This window comes from Urtica dioica, chromosome 9 (genome assembly GCF_054948205.1).
Source record: "Urtica dioica subsp. dioica isolate 48M chromosome 9, U.dioica_male_clone48M_v1_H2, whole genome shotgun sequence".
Taxonomy (NCBI): domain Eukaryota; kingdom Viridiplantae; phylum Streptophyta; class Magnoliopsida; order Rosales; family Urticaceae; genus Urtica; species Urtica dioica.
The window spans coordinates 6880816-6900549 of record NC_142764.1 but is presented as its reverse complement, the minus strand read 5'-3'; the positions used below and the strand labels follow the sequence as shown (position 1 = coordinate 6900549).

The window sequence follows — 19734 nt, the reverse complement described above, 5'->3', positions numbered from 1 at the left end:
CTGGAATCCTTATCCGCTTGAAAATCGGAGTCGGTATATCCCGTCATAGTCAGGTCAGTACCTGAGTATGTAAGCATCAAGTTCCTAGTTCTTCGAAGATACTTAAGAACATGCTTAACAGCAATCCAGTGCTCGGGTCCAGGGTTGGATTGGAAACGGCTAACTACGCCAACGGCGAAACAAATGTCAGGTCTAGTGCAAAGCATAGCATACATGACGCTTCCTACGGCAGAGGCATAAGGAATTTTCCTCATGTCTTCAATCTCTTGTGCAGTCTTGGGAGACTGGTCCTTAGAGAGTGAAACTCCATGCCTAAAGGGTGTTTGGCCCTTCTTGGAGTCTTGCATCGAGAAGCGATCCATAACCTTATCAATATAAGATGCTTGAGAGAGCGACAGAGTCCGGTTCTTCCTATCTCGAAAGATTTGGATCCCCAGAATGTATGCGGCTTCTCCTAGATCCTTCATATCGAATTGCTTTGCTAACTAGACCTTAACCTCAGATAATTTACCCACGTCATTACCAATGAGTAATATATCATTGACATATAGTACCAGAAACACAACTTTGCCTTCGTGTATTAACTTGTAAACACAAGGCTCATCTATTGACTATTCAAAACCGAAGCTTTTCACAGTTTCATCGAATCTGATATTCCATGACCTAGATGCTTGCTTTAATCCACAAATGGACTTAAGCAACTCACAAACCTTGGTCTCTTGACCTTCTTCCACGAAACCGTCTGGTTGAGCCATGTAAATGCGCTCGTCAAGATTGCCATTCAGAAAGGCTGTCTTGACATCCATTTGCCAGATCTCATAGTCGAGAGCTCCGGCTATGGATAGGAGTATGCGGATGGATTTAAGCATCGCGACTGGCGAGAAGGTTTCTTCATAGTCAATCCCTTCTTGTTGGGTATAACCCTTCGCCACAAGTCGTGCTTTGAACGTCTCGACGTTCCCATCAGGACCCATTTTCTTCTTGTATATCCACTTACACCCTACGGGTTTAATCCCTTCAGGAAGGTCTACAAGTTTCCAGACTTTGTTGACATACATCGAGTGCATTTCAACTTTCATGGCGTCAAGCCAAAGGTTTGATTCAGAACAAGCCATCGCTTGGCTATAGGAAACATGATCATCCATGTCAGAGACGGCTACAAGAGAGTCTCCATAAGACATGTACCTGTCAGGCTTTTGAGTAGCCCTCCCACTACGTCTAAGTACTACTTGACGAGATTCTGATGAGTTAGGTTGTGTTTCAGTTGGGGTAAGAACAGTTCTTACAGATGAGGTAGAAGCTTCCTCACCCAACTTTTCTTCAAGCACAATTTTGCTTCTAGGTTTTGCATCCTTCATAAAGTCCTCCTCGAGGAAACGAGCATTCGTGCTAACGAAAGTCTTATCGTCCTCGGGACTATAGAAGATGAAACCTTTAGTTTCCTTTGGATATCCCACAAACAGGCACAATTCTGACCTACTAGCCAACTTGCTAGTCTTTTGCCTTAGCACATGTGCAGGGCAACCCCAAATTCGGATGTGGCCCAAACTTACTTTACGGCCAGTCCATCTTTCATAAGGAGTACCAGGAACCGTCTTAGACGGAACTTGGTTCAGAATGTAAGCGGCTGTTTCGAGGGCATATCCCCAAAAGGAAGGAAGGAGTGATGAGTAACTCATCATTGATCTAACCATCTCTATTAGAGTTCGGTTCCTTCTCTCTGACACTCCGTTTTGTTGAGGTGTGCCAGGTGCGGTAAGCTGAGAAGCGATACCTTCTTCTTTAAGAAAGTCATCGAACTCTCCAGACATATACTCACCACCTCGATCGGATCGAAGGGTTTTGATCACTTTGCCAGTTTGCTTTTCCACTAAAGCCCTAAAGACCTTAAATACGTTAAAGGTCTCGGATTTGTGTTTGAGCAAATAGACAAACCCATATCTTGAGTAATCATCAGTGAAGGTAACAAAGTATTCGTATCCTCCACGTGCCTGTTGGTTGAGCGGACCACATACATCAGAATGTATTAGTTCCAGCAACTCAGTGGCTCTTCGACCCTTATCGGAGAAAGGTCGCTTAGTCATTTTTCCTTTTATACAGGATTCACACGTAGGTAGTGAACCTATTGCAGAGGCTTGGAGTGGACCATCCCTCACAAGTCTCTTAATCCTATCTAGACTGATATGACCAAGTCTTAAGTGCCAGAGGTATGTTAATTTTGTTAGATCGGAGGATTCAGAAAGTTTGATCCTCTTTGGCTCCCTAATTAGATCGTTATCTATTTCGGTGTCTAAAAGAGAAGGTTGAGTGGGATAGATGTAAAAAAGACCATTCTTCATACATGCATCAGTGACGAAAGAATTATAAAAAGAAATACGAATTCCATTCTTTATAAACTTTAAATAATAATCTTGCTCGAAAAGTTGAGCAACAGATACTAGGTTTTTCCCAAAGGAAGGAACATAATAAACATTATTCAAATTTAAAGTTCGATCTTCAAAAGATAGCGTCACAGATCCCACAGCCTTCGCAGACACCACGCTCTCATCATCCCACTTGAAGCAGAAGTCGCCATCCTCTAAGCTTTTGCTTTTCCTAAAACCAGTCAAGGAGCAGCAAATATGGTTAGTAGCAGCGGAGTCAATAATCCACGATGATACATTATCAGCTACTAAACAGGCTTCAGTAACAAGTACAATACCTTTTGCTTTGGTTTTGAGGTAGGCAGGACAGTTCCTACGCCAGTGACCAGGCTCGTTGCAGTGGTGGCACTTGTCGTTAGACTTGTCCACCTTCGGAGCCTTTGGCGCCTTCTTCTTCGTGTGAACCTTAGGTTGGTTCTTCTTCTCGGCGTTGCGAGGTCTCTTCTTAGATCCAGAGGTGGAGGCAGTAGTATGTACTTCTCCTTGAGCCCTCTTTTTCTTAGTGAGTGCCTCAGCGGTTTGAAGTTCCTTCATGAGCTCGGTAACAGTGTACTCCAGCTTGTTCATGGAATAATTCAACTTGAAGGTATCAAAGGTTTCGGGGAGAGTTTCCAAGATCATATCTATTTTAGTCTCCCCATCAATCTCAGATCCAAGAATCTCCATTTCGTTTAGATAGCTAATGATCAGCATCATATGATCTCTAACGGGAGTTCCAGCCTTCATACGACAGTTCATGAATTGTCGGACCGCTTGTTGCCTAGCTTGACGTCCTTACCCTCCAAACATCTCATGGAGATTGTAGAGCATATCGGTGGCAGTTTCATAATCACGATGTTGTTGTTGCAACACATTGTTCATCGATGCCAAAATATAGCATCTCGCAATCTCATCGGATCGAAGCCAGGCCGCCAGGGCGTCTTTCTCCTATTGCGTCGAATCTTCATTCGTTTGAGGACAGGGGGTGGTGAGAACCCATTTGTGCTTGTCGACAGTAAGGACTATGTCGAGGTTACGTTTCCAGTCGACGTAATTGTCGCCTTCGAGTTTATTCGAGGAAAGAATTGTAGAGAGAGGGCTGAGAGACATATTGCCTATAAAAGTTGAAACAAGTTTATGATTAGTCTTTGGTTTAGGATTTAAGTTTTATTAAGACTTTTGTAAAATCCAAAGGTGTTATAAACCAAACGATAATTTACTCCCTCAAGAGAAGGCCGTAAAAAATCTCCATTTATAAGTAAATGACACATCATTAATGCTAAGCCAAGATGTCAATACATCTATTTTGACTAGCCACCTTTTAAATTGGTTTGATCACTCACATCCTTTCGCAAAGCCTCAAGGGAGGATACTAGGGATTGAGCCTAAGTGTGCAACCAACCACTTAGTCCAAAAGATCAGCTTCGAAAAACAATCCCCCAAGGGGAGGCCTTATCATTGCATCACTCTCGGACGTAGCTCATTGAGCAATGATCGAAGCAATAACGCCTTGGAGTACTCACATTTAAGTGAGGGTCGCAAGAGCGGCTCTTAGTCCCACGTTATTGCATCTTTCACTAGTGTTGGGGATCGCGGGTTACAAACAACGAATATAACCCTCCCACTTAGTTTTTGGAGATGGTTCATCGACTCTTATAAGTTCGGAAACAAATTTCCTAGTTAGAGAGCGACAGAGCGGACAACTAGAAGAGAATCCTAGATCGACATGTTCAGAGCAGTATTAGTGCATAAAGGCACAAGGTACATACTCGATCTTTTCCTATTTTCTATTTCGGGAAAGTGCGTGAGGGAAGTGTGAACTTCAACTCAATCGAACACTTGAAAGTTTGAGATTACACATCTTTTTATTTTTCGGCTTGTCTACAAGGAGACCTCCCACTCAAATTTTCAAGAGCATATAGATTTTGAACATATGTGATATAGATATAGTTTTGAAAACATTTTGAAAATTTATTTGATTTGGATGACAAAATATTTTCAAGTTTGAAAGTGAAAACGGTTTTTCAAAATTCAAACTAGTTTTGTAAAAAATCAATTTCAATTAAACTTTCAAAAATCAAAACATTTTAATCTTACACATCATGTTTATAATCATATGAAAAACATTTTTGCTCAAGAAAAATTTTCTCATTAGAGTTCTATAACTCATGGTAGTGGGGTTTGAAAATCCGGATTTCTAAAAAACTGGAGTTTCAGACAGCCGCGCACCTCGGAGTAAAATCGCCATATCTGGATTGGACAGAGGACAGACAGAGCTTTAATTTTATTCAAGAATTATTAAATTTAGATTTCTGAGTAGAGAGTTATGCCACTTTTAATGCGGGTTTACTCCAGCTCGAAGAAAAAGAAATAAATTAAAACTTTGGTCCTTTTTAGGTGCGAAAAAGAATCAAGTGTAACGGAACGTTTTAAGATGTTGTTTAAAGCTTTTATTTGTGTTTTATTAGCAGGGTAATAACATAGAATAAAAGAGTGAAGTGGGTGTATTAAAAAAAAAAAAGAACCGTAACAAGTAGAAGAGATGAAAAAAAAAATATGAAGAGATATTCAAACTCAAAGTATGGCATGTCAATATTGCGATTTCTAAATAACACTTATTGAATAAGGATTCCACAACATGCTCTCTAGCAGTTAGAGGAGCCCTTCCTTAGTGGACCTGTCTTTTTCGGACACCTTTTTCGCCAACTTTCCTGATCGTACGGTCTCTGTCTTCTCTACTTGTCCTTTGTCGCTTTTCGTGGAAGAGTACTGGGCAGGTAGATTCTGACGGTGGCAGTAGGGGTCGGGTGTGAAGGTAGCGACGGGGGTGTGTAAGATGAGCAGTGATGAGGTTGATCTTTTGGTGGACCTTACAGTGGGGCTCAATATGGATGAAGAAGATTGGGGAACAGAGGTAGAGGGGACAGTTGAGAAGAAGCTCTCCCTTCCCTGTGGTAACGCGGCGGTAGGGAAGGTTGTGGCCTCCAAAATCGGTTCCATCAAACTCCTCTCCTCTATCCTTAAACGGCTCTGGTGGAACGAGAAGGAGTGGCGAATCAAACTACTAGCGAAGCCTGATGGGATTATGATGGTGGGACTGGAGTTCATGTCGACGGAGGTCTGCAATAAGATGATAGACAAGGGCCCTTGGGTCTTTAATGGGGGGGTCCTATTGTTGGAGCATTGGCCGGAATCTCAACGCTGGGAAGACTGTCACTTTTCCTCGGCAAAACTCTGGCTCAGAATTTTTGGGGTCCCGATACAGGCCAGGAGTGAGGCTAATCTCCGAAGGTTGGCGGAGTCTGCAGGGGCAGTGGTGGACTTCAAATGGGATAACTCCTGCCGGTCGGTACTCAACGAGTTTTTCCGATGTCGAGTTAAGGTGAAGATGGACCACCCTATCAATCCAGGCCGATTCATCCCTGTGGGAGGGAGACCTGTTTGGATAGCTTTCAAATATGAGAAACTTCCTATGATGTGTCTCAGATGTGGAAGGTTAAACCATGGGACAGAGGCCTGCAAACTGCCGGAGGTGAAGATCAAGGACTCGTCGGGGAACATCCATGCACCCCTGGGACCGTGGCTGCGAGCAGAGGTGGGGCGGCGCTCATGTTTCGATGGAAATGGTTCAGCTCAGAGCCCAACGCAGGTTGGTGCCTCGGGAACGAATCAAGATCGGGAATTACAGGAGACATGGAGGTCCCCAAGGTTTCTAAGGGAATTAATGATGAGCTTTCTGGGGAGTTGGTGAGAGAGAAAGTTGAGGCCTCAATCCCCGATAAAAGAAGCAACATACCTGGGATTTATGCTCCACGTGTCAAAGAGGCGGGACACCTAATCCCAGAACAGGCTTGCGAGGAAGCCTTAGGTATTGGGCCCCGGTCTCACAGCCCCACCCAGCCCAAAGAAAATAATTTTAAAAACTCAAACGGGCCGACCTTTCCCACAGGCCCAATAAAGCCAATTCCTGAAAAACGCAGCAGTGAGGAGATGCAGAATGTCGCGTCTTTGATATCAACCGGGAGAGAAATCGCGAGTTGGTCATCAGAAAGCTCTGAGGGCGCTGGAGCGAAGAATAGACGGCTAGGGGATCAGCCTGAGACCGCTGCTGAAGCTGGGAACAGAGTTCAACCTCAGATCCGGAGGAAAACTTCTATCAAGGAAGCGGCGCGGCGCAGCTTTACTAAGAAATCCTCGCTGGTGACGAAGGCCGATGGCTCGGAAGGGGTTAAGGCGAGCACTAGCTTCCTCCACGACTCGGGAGTTCTGGTGGAGGGGGCATCTATGTCGTCGGGAACTCAGACGGGGAAGGAAGGAGATATGGTGGAGAAAAGTGATGCGGAGGGCGGTGTACCTTCGGGATCGGCGGGGACTGGCGAGGCGAGCCAGACCCGCCGGTCATTATGAATCTCCTCTGTTGGAATGCCCGGGGATTGGGCAACCCCGGTGCATTCCGCGATCTTCGGAAGCTCGTCCGCGACGAGTTACCCGAAATTCTTTTCCTGTCCGAGACGAGGCTGAGGTCCACGCAATGCTCTCGGTGGAAGTCGGACCTTGGAATGTCTGGAGTCTTTGTAGTTGATAGCCGTGGAAGAAGTGGCGGGCTGATGCTTCTATGGGCGGAGGGGGTCTCTGTTACGGTTCACTCTTCGTCCGTAGGCCACATCGATACAACCGTGCGGAAAAATGAGAAAGAATGGAGATTTACGGGGTTTTACGGGAACCCAAAATCTGATGAGCGACGGTTTTCGTGGGAACTGCTGAAGAAATTGGCAGGGGCCCATGGAAACAGGAAAATTCCGTGGCTCGTAGGAGGAGATTGGAATGAAATTCTGTATGACGGAGAAAAGGAGGGAGGAGCGCGGAGGAGCTGGAGCCTTATGAGTGAGTTCCAGGAGGCACTCAACGAGGCGGGTCTGGAGGACCTGGGTTACAGAGGAGAGAAATTCACGTGGGCCAACGGGTGGGCCCCCCCGGCTTTTATTCAAGAACGCCTGGACCGGTTCTGCGCTAACGAGGAGTGGTTGCAGACTTTCCCGGATTTCGAAGCCTTCAACCTAGATTATAACGGATCGGATCACCGGCCGATACGTCTCCGGCTTGGGAGGGGGGAGGAGGGATCCATGAGACGACCCAAGCGCCGGTTCCACTTCGAGGAAAAATGGAGGTACGAGGATGACTTCAAAGACAAGATTAGGGAATCGCGGGTCTCAGAAGGAGGTGGTTCGCCAAGAGAGGTGTCAGCCGATCTTCTCCGCACGAGCCTCACCTTGACTGAGTGGGACCAGGAAAGGTTCAAGAATCTACCCCGCAGCATTGCTGCGTTGCGGAAGCGGATTGCGAGACTGAAGACGGACCGAGAGCACGCCGCGAGTATCCCAATCATTGCATCTCTCAACGCGAAGCTTGAAAAGCTCCTTTCGGCGGAGGAGATCCATTGGAAGCAACGGGCGCGGGTCAATTGGCTGGCTCATGGGGACCGTAACACCAGGCTCTTCCACGCTCAAGCCAACAAGAGACGGAGAACAAATACTATTACGATGATTCTGGATTCGGAGGGAGCTAGCTATTCGAGAAACTCTGACATTTTACGAGTTTTGTCGAGTCACTACAATGGGCTCTTTGAGTCGACCAATCCGGGGGAGGAAGACATTGATGCGGGGATACCTGATATAGTTCCGAGGCTGCCTGTCGAGACAAGGGGAAGGCTGGAGAGCCCCTTTACTCCGGAGGAGGTGGAGAAGGCCTTATTCGACATGTACCCTACGAAAGCACCAGGTCCAGATGGTTGGACTGCGGGGTTCTTTCAAACGTGCTGGGACCTGGTGGGGAAAAGAGTCATCCACAGCTGCCTTCGGATCCTAAATGATGGGGTGAGTGTCGCGGCGTGGAATAGTACTTACATATCGCTCATTCCAAAGAAAGAGAAGGCCAAGCACGTCAAAGATTTTCGCCCTATCTCTCTGTGTAATATTCTTTACAAAATAGTGGCGAAGACTCTAGCCAATCGCCTTCGGGAGGCTATCGGTCTCGTCATAGACGATAATCAGAGTGCTTTCATAGCTGGGCGGAATATTGGCGATAATATTATGGTGGGTTTCGAGTGCAACCACTGGCTCCGGGCTCGTAAGCGGGGACGGGTTGGATATGCCGCACTTAAACTAGATATGAGCAAGGCCTACGACAGGATCGAGTGGGCCTACGTCAAAAGGATGATGGAAGTCATGGGGTTCGGGCCGGGTTTTGTTGACCGGATTATGGACTGTGTTTCCACGTCCAAATTCTCCGTTCTGGTTAACGGTCAGCCTTCCGACACCTTCACAGCCTCCCGTGGTCTTCGCCAAGGTGACCCCTTATCTCCATATCTCTTTCTCCTCTGTGCCCAAGGTTTCTCCTCTTTGATTCACCAGCAGGTCCAAAGCGAGAATATCCATGGCATCCGCGTCTCGAGAAGAAGCCCGGTGGTGTCTCACTTGTTTTTCGCCGATGATAGCCTAGTCTTTTTTCGTGCGGAGGCTAACGAGTGTAGAGCCCTCCGCCAGTGCATCTCCATATATGAAAAGGCGTCGGGGCAGGTGGTTAATTTTGACAAATCGACGATTTCTTTCTCGCCCAACACATCTCCGAACCACGTCGATCAGATTAAAGAGCTGCTGGGGGTTAGGGTAGCTGAGGGGCTCGATCTCTACCTGGGACTCCCCACTTTCACACTCCGGTCTAAGAATCTTCAGTTTGGATACCTTAGGACAAGAGCTCTTCGAAGGATTGGGGGGTGGAGTCAGAAGCTGATTTCGATGAGGGGGCGTGAGACGCTAATCAAGTCAGTCATACAATCCATTCTGACGTATGCCATGAGCTCTTTCAAAATCCCAGTGGGAGTTTGTGAGGAGATCGAGAAGGAATGTGCCAACTACTGGTGGGGTTCTGAGGGCTCGAAGAACAAACTCCACTGGCAGAGTTGGGATCAGTTGTGTCGGCCGAAGAGTCAAGGAGGGATGGGTTTTCGAAAGCTTATCGACTTCAACCGAGCCCTCCTCGCAAAACAGGTGTGGAGACTCGCATGTGAGCCGCAGACGTTGGCAGCGAAAGTCATGGCGGGCAAGTATTTCTCCAATTCTTCGATCTTAGACGCTAAGATTAAGGCGGGATGCTCCTATGTGTGGAGAAGTCTCGTGTGGGGTGCGGAGCTTCTCAAATCGGGTTGCAGATGGCGCGTCGGCGACGGTAGATCCTTGAGGATCTACGGGGAAAAATGGCTACCCACGCCGTCCTCTTTTACCATTCAGTCTCCGAGGAGGTTCAGTCCGAACGCCAAGGTTAGAGAGTTACTCCTCGACTCTGGAGAGTGGAATACTCAGCTGATTAGAGAAGCTTTCTTACCGTTTGAAGCGGAGGCTATTCTAGCTATGGCCCGACCGAACTCCCAGCAGGTGGACAGGTTAGTTTGGCACCCCGGGCCTCGTGGAGTTTATACTGTTCGCAGCGGATACTATTACGCGAGAACGATTGGAGAAGACAAGAGTGAGGCCGGTCCGTCTAACCCCTCTCCTGACGAGCTGTGGGGCAAAGTGTGGAGGTTAGAGCTACCCCCCAAAGTTAAGGTTTTTCTGTGGCGTGCCTGCAACGATTTTATTCCGACTAGAGCGAATCTCGAGCGACGGCACATCCCGGTCCTGCCGTATTGTTCCTTTTGTGGCTGCAAAAGTGAGTCCTCTAGTCACGCACTCCTTTTCTGTCCCACGGTCGAGGAGGCGTGGTCCAACTCACCGTTCAACCACCTTCGGGACAGAAACCCACACCAAAGACTGAGAGACATCATAAGGGAGGTTTCAGAGAAGCCAATTTTCTCCCTCCTCGGGATTTTTCTTTGGGAAGTGTGGAACCAGCACAACCGCCTTCTTCATGAGGGACGTGGTGAGTTTACTTCGGCGTTTCCTCGGGCGGTGAACCTCCTGGAGGATTTCCGACGCTTCAGTACTACGGCGAAGGTGAGAGGGGAGCCGGAGGCCTGTGATACCTGGTCCCCGCCTCGGCAGTTCCGATGGAAGATGAATGTTGATGCTGCGTTTCCTAACTCTGGGTCGGTTATGGGTCTGGGCGGGTGCGGTCGCGACACAACGGGCAGGTTTTGTGCTGGATTCTCGAGAGTCAAGCCTAAGGCAAGGTCGGTTCTTCAGGCGGAGTTGGAGGCGATTAGGGCCGGGCTGGTCTTCGCGTCGAAGTGGGGGATGTGGCCGTGTGAGGTGGAGACCGACGCCAAAGCTGCGGCCTCGCTGGTTCTCTGCAACTCCGAGATTCAGGATGAATGTGGTTTCCTCGTAGACGACATCTCCAGGTTACTTCGAGAATCTGGCTCGATGTTGAGGTTCGCTAAACGTGATAGCAACAAAGTAGCGCACATTCTGGCGCAAGTTTCTTTTAATTTCAATTTTCCAGCAACTTGGACTCAGGTCCCCCCGAATTGTATCTCGGATATTGTTTTGGCTGAGTCAGCCGCGATTTCTCAGTAATTAATAAAGCTGGGTTTCTTTCAAAAAAAAAAAAAACATAGAATAAAAGAAATAACAACATGCATAAAACGATTCAAGTAAAAAATAAGAAACTAGCAAGATATCAAAACTAGTCACAAAATTTTACTTGAAATTTCTCAAACCTTTAAAACACGTTTTTCAATATAAAAAAATAAAAACTTTTAGAACTGATTCTAATGTGTTTTAAAAACATCCCAAACTCATAGAAAATCAACATGCTTTTTAATTTAAAGACAAGAGCATTAAATTAAAAAAAAAATCTAAGATTACAATTCTAACTTGTCACAAAATTAGTAAACTTTCGAAAACGATTTTCAAGCTCATAATTTTAAAAACATGTACATGCATCTCTTTGACCATAGCTCTGATACCATTTGTTGGAATCGATCTAGGGTTTGAGAAAATAATTAACGCTTCGGTAAGCGGCGGAATTTTAAAAATTTTCTTTTACAAGTAAAACAGTTATTACTAACCTAGACAAGTGCAAGTACATGTAATTAAAAACCAATATGAGCTAGAAGTTTACTAACCTTTCTTGAAGCTTGAACTTTGAAGAAGCTTGTGGAAAGTTCGCAACGCTCGTCTCCCCTCGCAGCACGTCTCTCTTTCTTTCCTCGGCACCTCGAGCAACCACGAAAGTTTCTATCACTAAATCACTCGAAAAGAAGGAATCAGTGAGTGGGCACTTTTAAACGCTACGACTTAAGAACGAGTCTCGAAGTCGCAGAGCTAAACACTAGGTCGAATGAGGACCTAGGTGCCAAGACAAGAAAAAATCGAAAATAAACTAGAGAGAGAGAGAGGATTTTCGGCCAAGTTCTAGAGAGAGAGTCTCTCAATCTCTTAAACTTAGGATGAATGAAAAGTGAGGAATGGGGCTCCTATTTATAGGAGAGGTTTTACCTTCAATAAGGTACTTTCCTCTTCTATAGAATATCACATATTCATGAGCAAAAATCCCTTATTTCGCATTCCATGTTGGGCGCCCAAGGCTGCCTCCTAGAGGCTTGGATTTGTTTCCTTTTTTGTTCCTTGGCTTGCCCATTATTCTCTTGGCCGAAATTCCTTGTGCATCTACATGCAAATTTGTTTCCTCTTTTTCTTTTGGCAAGTATCTAAATACATTTATGCACAAAATAAACTCTCTTTCCTTGGGTATTATGGGCGCCTATTCTCATCTAGAAGGAGCTTCTAGAAGCTTCTTCATTTGTTCATGACAACATGAGAAAAGCCCATTAAGAATTTTCAATAAAATTCTTATGAAACGAAATTAATTCACAAGGCCCAATAATCAAGTTATGGCCGAGTGATATTAAGTCATCAAATGAACTTGTCAAAAAATTTATTGACATTCATTTCATCATATGTCTCAAAAGACAAAAATACCCTTTTGACTATTTTCGTTCTTGTTTTGACTTAGCTTCCAGTTTAACTATTCCTATCGATGTGATTCGTGACAGTGACCTCATGGACCCAAATGAACAAAGCTTGAGCCAAAAACTTGGACTCAAAAGTTCACAAACCTTTTCCAAGTTTAGCTTAATGCCAACTGACTCCACTAAAGAGCTGACACTGAAAATCTCTCGGTTCAAATGAATTTGTTTTCTACTCAAGAATTCGACCTAATTATGATGAGCGGATCCACTGAATATTATCTATGTTTACCCTTCATGAATGTCATCAGCTAGTCGGGATTTACTAAATTACCATTTTACCCTTCTAGCTGTTATTTCCTCAACTCCTTTGTCGCTTGTGAATAAGTTAGAAACAATGTATTGACGAGGAGCTAACAAGTCACATTGTTTGATCCAAAAGAGTCAGGACTCAATTTGGACACTGGCCAGTTCATTTATTCACACTCCAAGGAACATAGCATGAGGTGACATACATTGCATTTCAGCAATCTTGTACATGAATTCCATATCTATGAGAACTTCACAAAGTTACTCATGACATACTCACAACTTAGTACTTCACCAATAGGCCTTGTTCGGAATCACATAGTGAGTCCGAACTTTGACTTTCTCAAATGAGAATACTAAGGTGTGAAATGGCATGTCTCATTTCAGGATTAAGGTAAGCATGATGCAATTCATACATAGTGACTTCGAGACACAAGATGTTAAATGGTTTGTTCTTATATTGTCTCTAGAAGTGCACTGGTCAATTCAGTACCTTCGGAAGATACCTAGAAGAACTATAGAGTCCCAAACTCTCAATGCCTCATAACCAGACATCATAGATTCTTCTAACAATCATACTGAGGTCAATAGTCCTTTGACCCTAAGATTGCGAATATATCGTTTTAAGCAAGCTACAAAGAGTTTGTTCATGCAAATCTACATTTGTCTCTTCGTAAGTTGTTAAGTTTGTTTATGGACTAAAAGACTAAGGTTTTATTATAAGGCTTCAAACAAAGAAAGAATGAGTGAACGTTTCAACTTTATTAATGAATAGGCAATTACAAGCAAGAGTCTTCATGAGACTTTATTACATCAAATGTACAAAATAAAGACTACAACTCTTCTTGTGGGCACCATTGACAACAATAAGCTTGCCCGACTCATACACAGATTTGATCCCCGGTTTGCCTAGGAGATCGCCACTAACTAGGTTCCTACACATATCCGGAACATGGAGAACATTGGTCAAAGTGACCGTCTTCCCGGAGGTGAAGTTGAGATCCACGTTCCCGATGCCGACAACTTGAGAGCGATGCTCATTTTCTATAGGCGACGTGAACGGTAGCACAAGTGTCGTACCACCACCCTTGAACCTTGCCTTTGACCGCCATGAGTTCGCTCAACGTAGCGACTATGTTAGTATCGGTCATAGTGGCGTCGACCTCTTTCACATCCGTCTTGCGGTGTCGACAATCTCGAGCATAGTGACCGGGTTTGCCACACACATAGCAGCCCCCTTTGGACCTCTTGGACCCGGGCTTGTTACCGGACTTGGATTTTTCGGAATGCTTGAATTTCTTCGAGTCCTTTTTGGAACCCGAAATTCCTTCCTTGTCATTCCACTTCCTTTTGCCTTTAGCGCTCACCGCATTGGCCTTGGAAGTACCGGCATCCGTCGTCTTCTCTCTCATCTTCGATTCCTCCTCGATTCGAAGATGTTTCTGGATTTGCTCCAGAGAGAAGTCATCGGTGTTGTGAAGAAGTTTCTTCCGATAGCCTTTCCAAGAATTGGGCAACTTCGCAATAATCGCACCAACTTGGAAAGACTCCGGAATATCTATCTTCACTGTCCTCAATTTGTTGACGATAACTTGCAATTCGTGAACTTGAGCAAGTATAGGCTTGTCATCAAACATCTTGAAATCAAAGTAACTCGAGACAAGGAACTTTTTGGTACCTTCTTCTTCAGCCTTGAACTTGTACTCGAGAGCCTTCCATATCTCGACCGCCGATGGATTGTCGGTGTAGAGATCGTAGAGTCGGTCTGACAATGTGTTCAGAATGTGACCCCGGCACAACAGCTCGTCCTCTTGACGCTTCTTCCGGTCCGCCTTGAGTTCGTCATCATCTTCGTCTGTCGGCTCTGGGATGGGCTCCAACGTCGGGTCGAGCACGTAGAAGATCTTCATGGCGGTGAGGAAGAAACGCATCTTGTCCTGCCAGCGGGTGAAATTGGTGCCGTCGAAGCGGTCCAACTTGACGAAGTCCTGGCTCATCACTTTCAGACTCGAAACAGACGCCTCGGTAGCCATAGCACAAGATACTATAAGATTGTTAGATAATTCTTCGAAATTGAAGACTTCGAGGCTTGAATCACGCATAGGAACGCTTTCCTTATAGTATTTCGAGTACCCCAAAATTGTCTTAAGGTTTCTGTACAAGAATACCGCAGGATACGACAAGCCTACTTCGGACTGCACCAAGACAGAGTGAAAATCCGAAAATAAGCAAGAACTTTGTTTCTGGATAACTGTTTCGGGAATAGAGAAAGTTGGTTCGAAAACCTGTGTTGATTACTGAATCCGAAGTCGGATTATATAAGCAAAATCGTACCTGTTCGCGAAAAGGTTCGACGAACAGACGCATTGTTTCGGTCGAACTACGGTTATAGTCGCAAACGACATGACCGTTGGCCAAACGATCGTTCGTTTCGAAGCGATGTGACCGTTAGTTCGAGCGGTAACCAAAATAACTACTAAATGAGGAGGTGCGACTGTTGGCGAGAATCGTCGCGAGAAGCCCGCGGATCGTGCCATTTCGCCTGGAGGTCGATCTCGCTTGGAGGTCGAGCTCGCCTGGAGGTCGAGCTCACCTGGAGGTCGAGCTCGCCTGGGATTCGAGCTCACCTGGAGGTCGACCTCGCCCAGTCGAGCAGAAATGACTTCGTCACTTCGTCCAGTCGACCTCGCTCAGTCGAGCTGAAATGACTTCGTCACTTCGTCCAGTCCAGATCGTCACTTTCTCATTCACCTTAGTATTTTGTTCCATGTGGGACTCTTTCCCACACAAAAACTCACTTTCTCAAATCAACAACACACTATTTTGTCTTTTAGTGAACAAATTAAATTGAGCTAATTAAAACACCTATTTAATTTTACTCAATTTCCAACAATACTCTGTATGCTATCCATCGTTTTATTAAGCGTTAGAGTTTCTTTTGTGTTTTGCGATTTCATGATTGAAGTTTTCAAGAGCGTTGACATCGAAGATTACCAAACATTAGGAGAGTGTTTAAGAATGGAATTGAGGGGATCTCAGATTCAGAGGAGCCTGATTTGGAATTCACGGGTAGTAATAGGAAAAATGGCCTTGATGCGGAGATCTTTCATATAAGTCCATTGTTATACTATTGACCATTTTTCATATTGTGAGTTTCCTTTCCACTAGGCACACTCCCCTCTAGAGTATGTGATGTTGCACCGAACTGAGTTACCATTCTTTGTGTCATTTACTTTTACGCACTGCTTTTATTTATCTATCTATTGCATCAGAACATATTGTCGCATATATTGACTCTACATTATGTGCGACATCTTATCTAAAAGATCTAAAAATGAGGCATGGGTAAGGTTTTGGCTAGGGAAATGGAAAGAAAATTAAAGGTATTTTGGACCTTCCACATCTCCAAAAATGAAGTTTTTCTAAAGTGCTCAATAAGAATTTTATTTATAAATGTGGTCTCTCGTGAACTTTTATTTATTAAGTTTCACATTAAATAAAAGATTTTTTCGTATGAATTAACCATTTCAAACTTAGTGTTTAGCAAAATGGTCAAGGTTAAGTTAATGCATTTTAGCCACGTCTACTGTAAAATTATAGTACACCCTTAATTATTTTCCAAATAATTAATCTAAGTTTTCAAAATTTTAATCTACTGCACTTTTTGCATTAATCCACTCTTCGATAAACCAGAAGAAGAAAAAAAAGAGAAGAATATGTCAAAAAATTTAATCTTGTTTTCAAAAAATTTAATCCACTCTTCGATAAACCAGAAGTTGAAAAAGAAGAAGACGAAGAAAATGTCAAAAATTTAATTCTGCTATAAAAAAATTAATCCACTCTTCGATAAATCAGAAGAAGAAAAAGAAGATGTCGAAAAATTTAATCCTGCTTTCAAAAAATTTAATCCATTGTTCCACAAATCAGAAGAAGAAAAAGAAGAAATAGAAGAAGATCGAAGAAGAAGAAGAAGAAGAAGAAGAAGAAGAAGAAGAAGATGGTGGTAATGATAAAGTCAACTCTATGATTCTTAACGATGCTGATACTCAGTCTCGCTTTTGCCGACGCAGAGGAATCCATCGCCACGAAATTCAACCTTGGAACCCTAACCCTGAGCACGACGTCGAATCGAGTCCTCTACTCCAACTAGTCCGTCTCCGATCGGTTTAATCAAAATCTTCGGCGAGCTTCAAAATCCAAGTAATGCTCAGCTATAACTCTGTTCGCCTCGAGGTGAGTCACAGACCACCTCTGATCATCTTTGTCTAACTACCTTTCCGCGCGCACCATATTCCGGAGAATCACCCCGCCATTGTCGTTGGCGTCGTTAGCGAGCATGAAATCAGCCTCGGCCTCAACGAGGTACCGCATCAACTTGACTTTGCACTCGTAGAGCGCGACCAAAACTCTAAGTCCGCCATTAGAGCTCTTGGGGAGCTTCGTCACGAGCACGCCGAGGTCGTGCCCGGTCGCACTCTCTTGCCTGAAGAATGAATTTCCGGTTTCGAATTCGATTCCTCACTCCGATTCGCAGTGAGCGATGTGATTCACCTTCTTAATTTGATACTCCCATGGATGTTGAGTTCAATCTGAAGAGCGGGGTATTTGTGTGTGGATATTTTGGGTGATTTTGTCAAATTTTGGTTATTTTGCCTCAACTTTGAAAAGTTAGACTATTTTCTAAACCTAAACTTTAAAATGGCTAGATAGTAGCATTGACCTTAAATTTAAATAAATATGGTGTCCCATATTTCTCCTCAACATAGTTTAAACTTTTTATTTATTTAATCCAATGTGTTAGAAAACATACGAACAATTGCAGACTCCTAAAAGTGAATAATAGCATCTAGATCAAGGTAAGCGGTTTCCTCTATGGTAAGCGGTTTCCTATCGATATCGGTTTCCTTTTTTTCTTGTCAGAATCTCCCTCGGTTTCCACTCTGGTAAGCGGTTTCCCCCTAAAATTGAAGTCCCGGTATGATAACGGTAACGGTAAGGCAATCCTTGATCAAGGTTTGGCTTTTCGGGGAAATGGTCGAATTCCGGCAGGGATTCGCCGAACCGGAGCTCACCGGGATGAAATGTGAAGAAACCGCTGCCGTGTCGTGAACCCGGTAGGAATCCAGCCGTTTTCCGTGAATTCTGTCAACTTGATTGCACTTCCCGGTGGATTTTGTTCGTCACCGCCTTCGTTTGCCAAAAAACCGAGATCTTCCGAGAGGTATGAGTCTAGGGTTTCAGAGATTTGGAGATTTTTTCAATTTTTTCAAAAATTTGTGTCTTAATCCTAGAATATGATGATGAATTGATTAATTTGATGAGAAATTCATGATTATTGTCATGATTATGTTGAATTTAAATTAATTTGGTGATGATTGTGATGTTGATCATGTTTATGTTGAATTAAATTTGATGATGAATTGATGACTGTGATCATGTTTATGTTGAGTTAAATTAATTTGATGATGAATTATGACGTTCGGTTCTTCATTCACGAGTGACGAGAGACACTTCACGTATAATTAATTACTAAGTAGTGTGTTTTATATTTTGTCGTACGTGTTGTAATCAAGGTTTGACTTTATGTACTTTCTGTTTAATTTTAGCTTAGTTTGAACTTTGTGTTTTATATTTTGTCGTACGTGTTGTAATCAAAGTTTGACTTTACGGTACTTTATGTTGAATTTTATCTTGGTTTGAACTTTGTGTTTTATATTTTGTCGTACGTGTTTGTAATCTAAGTAATTTAGTTTTGCAAAATATGAAAAAGTGTTTATTAATGCAAAATATTTGTCTCAATACCCCTCGGCTTATTGTCAATGGTGCACACAAGAAGAGTAGTAGTCATTACTTATGTACATATGATGTAATAAAGTATCACAAAGACTCTTGCTTATAACTGCTAAAGAATTAATAAAAGTTGAAACGTTTATTCATTATTCCTTGTCTGTTTGAAGCTTTATGTAAACTATAGTCTTTAGTCCTTAAACAAACTTAACAACAAATGAAGAGTCAAATATAGATTTGCATGAACAAACTCTTCATGGTTTGCTAAAAACAGTATATTCATAATCTAAGGATCAAAGGGCTATTGATCTCAGTATGATTGTTAGGAGAATCTATGATGTCGTTATGAGGCATAGAGAGTTGGAAACTCTATAGTTCATCCTACGTATCTTCTGAAGGTACTGAATTGACCAGTGCATTTCTAGAGACATTGTAAGAACAAACCATTTAACCTATTCTGTCTCGGAGTCACTATGTATGAATTGCATCATGCTTACCTCAATCCTGAAATAAGACATGTCATTTCATAGCCTATGTATTCTCATTTGAGAAAGTCAGAGTTCTAGATTCACTATGTGATATAGACAAGACTTATTGGTGAAGTACTAAGTTATGAAGATGTCATGAACAACTTTGTGAAGATCTCATAGATATGGAATTCATGTACAAGATTGCTGAAATGCAATGTATATCAACTCATGATTTTTTCCTTGGAATGTGAATAAATGAACTGGCCATTGTCCAAATTGAGTCGTGACTCTTTTGGATGAATCAATGTGACTTGTTAGCTCATCGTCAATACATTGTTTCTAACTTATTCACAAGCGACAAAAGAGTTGAGGAAATAAGAACTCTAGAAGGGTAAAATGGTAATTTTGTAAATCCCATCTAGTTGATGATATTCATGAAGGGTAAACATAAATAATATTCAATGGATCCACTCATTACAATTAAGAAGAATTCTTGAGTAGAAAATATATTCATTTGAACCGAGAGATTTCAGTGTCAACTCTTTAGTGGAGTCAGTTGACATTAAGCTAGAACTTAGAAAATATTTGTGAACTTTTTAGTCCAAGTATGATAGCTCAAGCTTTGTTCATATGGATCCATGAGGTCACTACCACAAGTCATTAGAGTAGGATTAGTTAAACATGAAAACTAAGTTAAAACAAGTTCAAATGTTGAACTAGACAAGTTTTACGAAAATTGTCCAAAGGGTAATTTTGTCCTTTTGGACATAGGATGGTATGAATGTCAATAAATAAGTTTTTTTGACATTGTCATATGATGGCAATGAATTCATGTCACACGGCCACATTAGAGAATTAGGCC

At 43.4% G+C, this 19734-nt stretch overlaps 1 protein-coding gene across 1 annotated transcript; it reads left to right on the top strand.

The window, feature by feature from the left end:
- The first annotated feature begins 6805 nt into the window (after window positions 1-6805).
- LOC149384743 (uncharacterized) lies at window positions 6806-10912 on the top strand. The gene has a single exon (XM_089626149.1). The coding sequence runs from the start codon at window positions 6806-6808 to the stop codon at window positions 10910-10912; it is 4107 nt and encodes a 1368-aa protein (XP_089482275.1).
- The last annotated feature ends 8822 nt before the right edge of the window (window positions 10913-19734 follow it).

Excerpts from the sequence above, each read along its gene's own strand:
- LOC149384743 (XM_089626149.1), top strand. The coding sequence starts at position 6,806 with ATGAATCTCCTCTGTTGGAATGCCCGGGGATTGGGCAACCCCGGTGCA.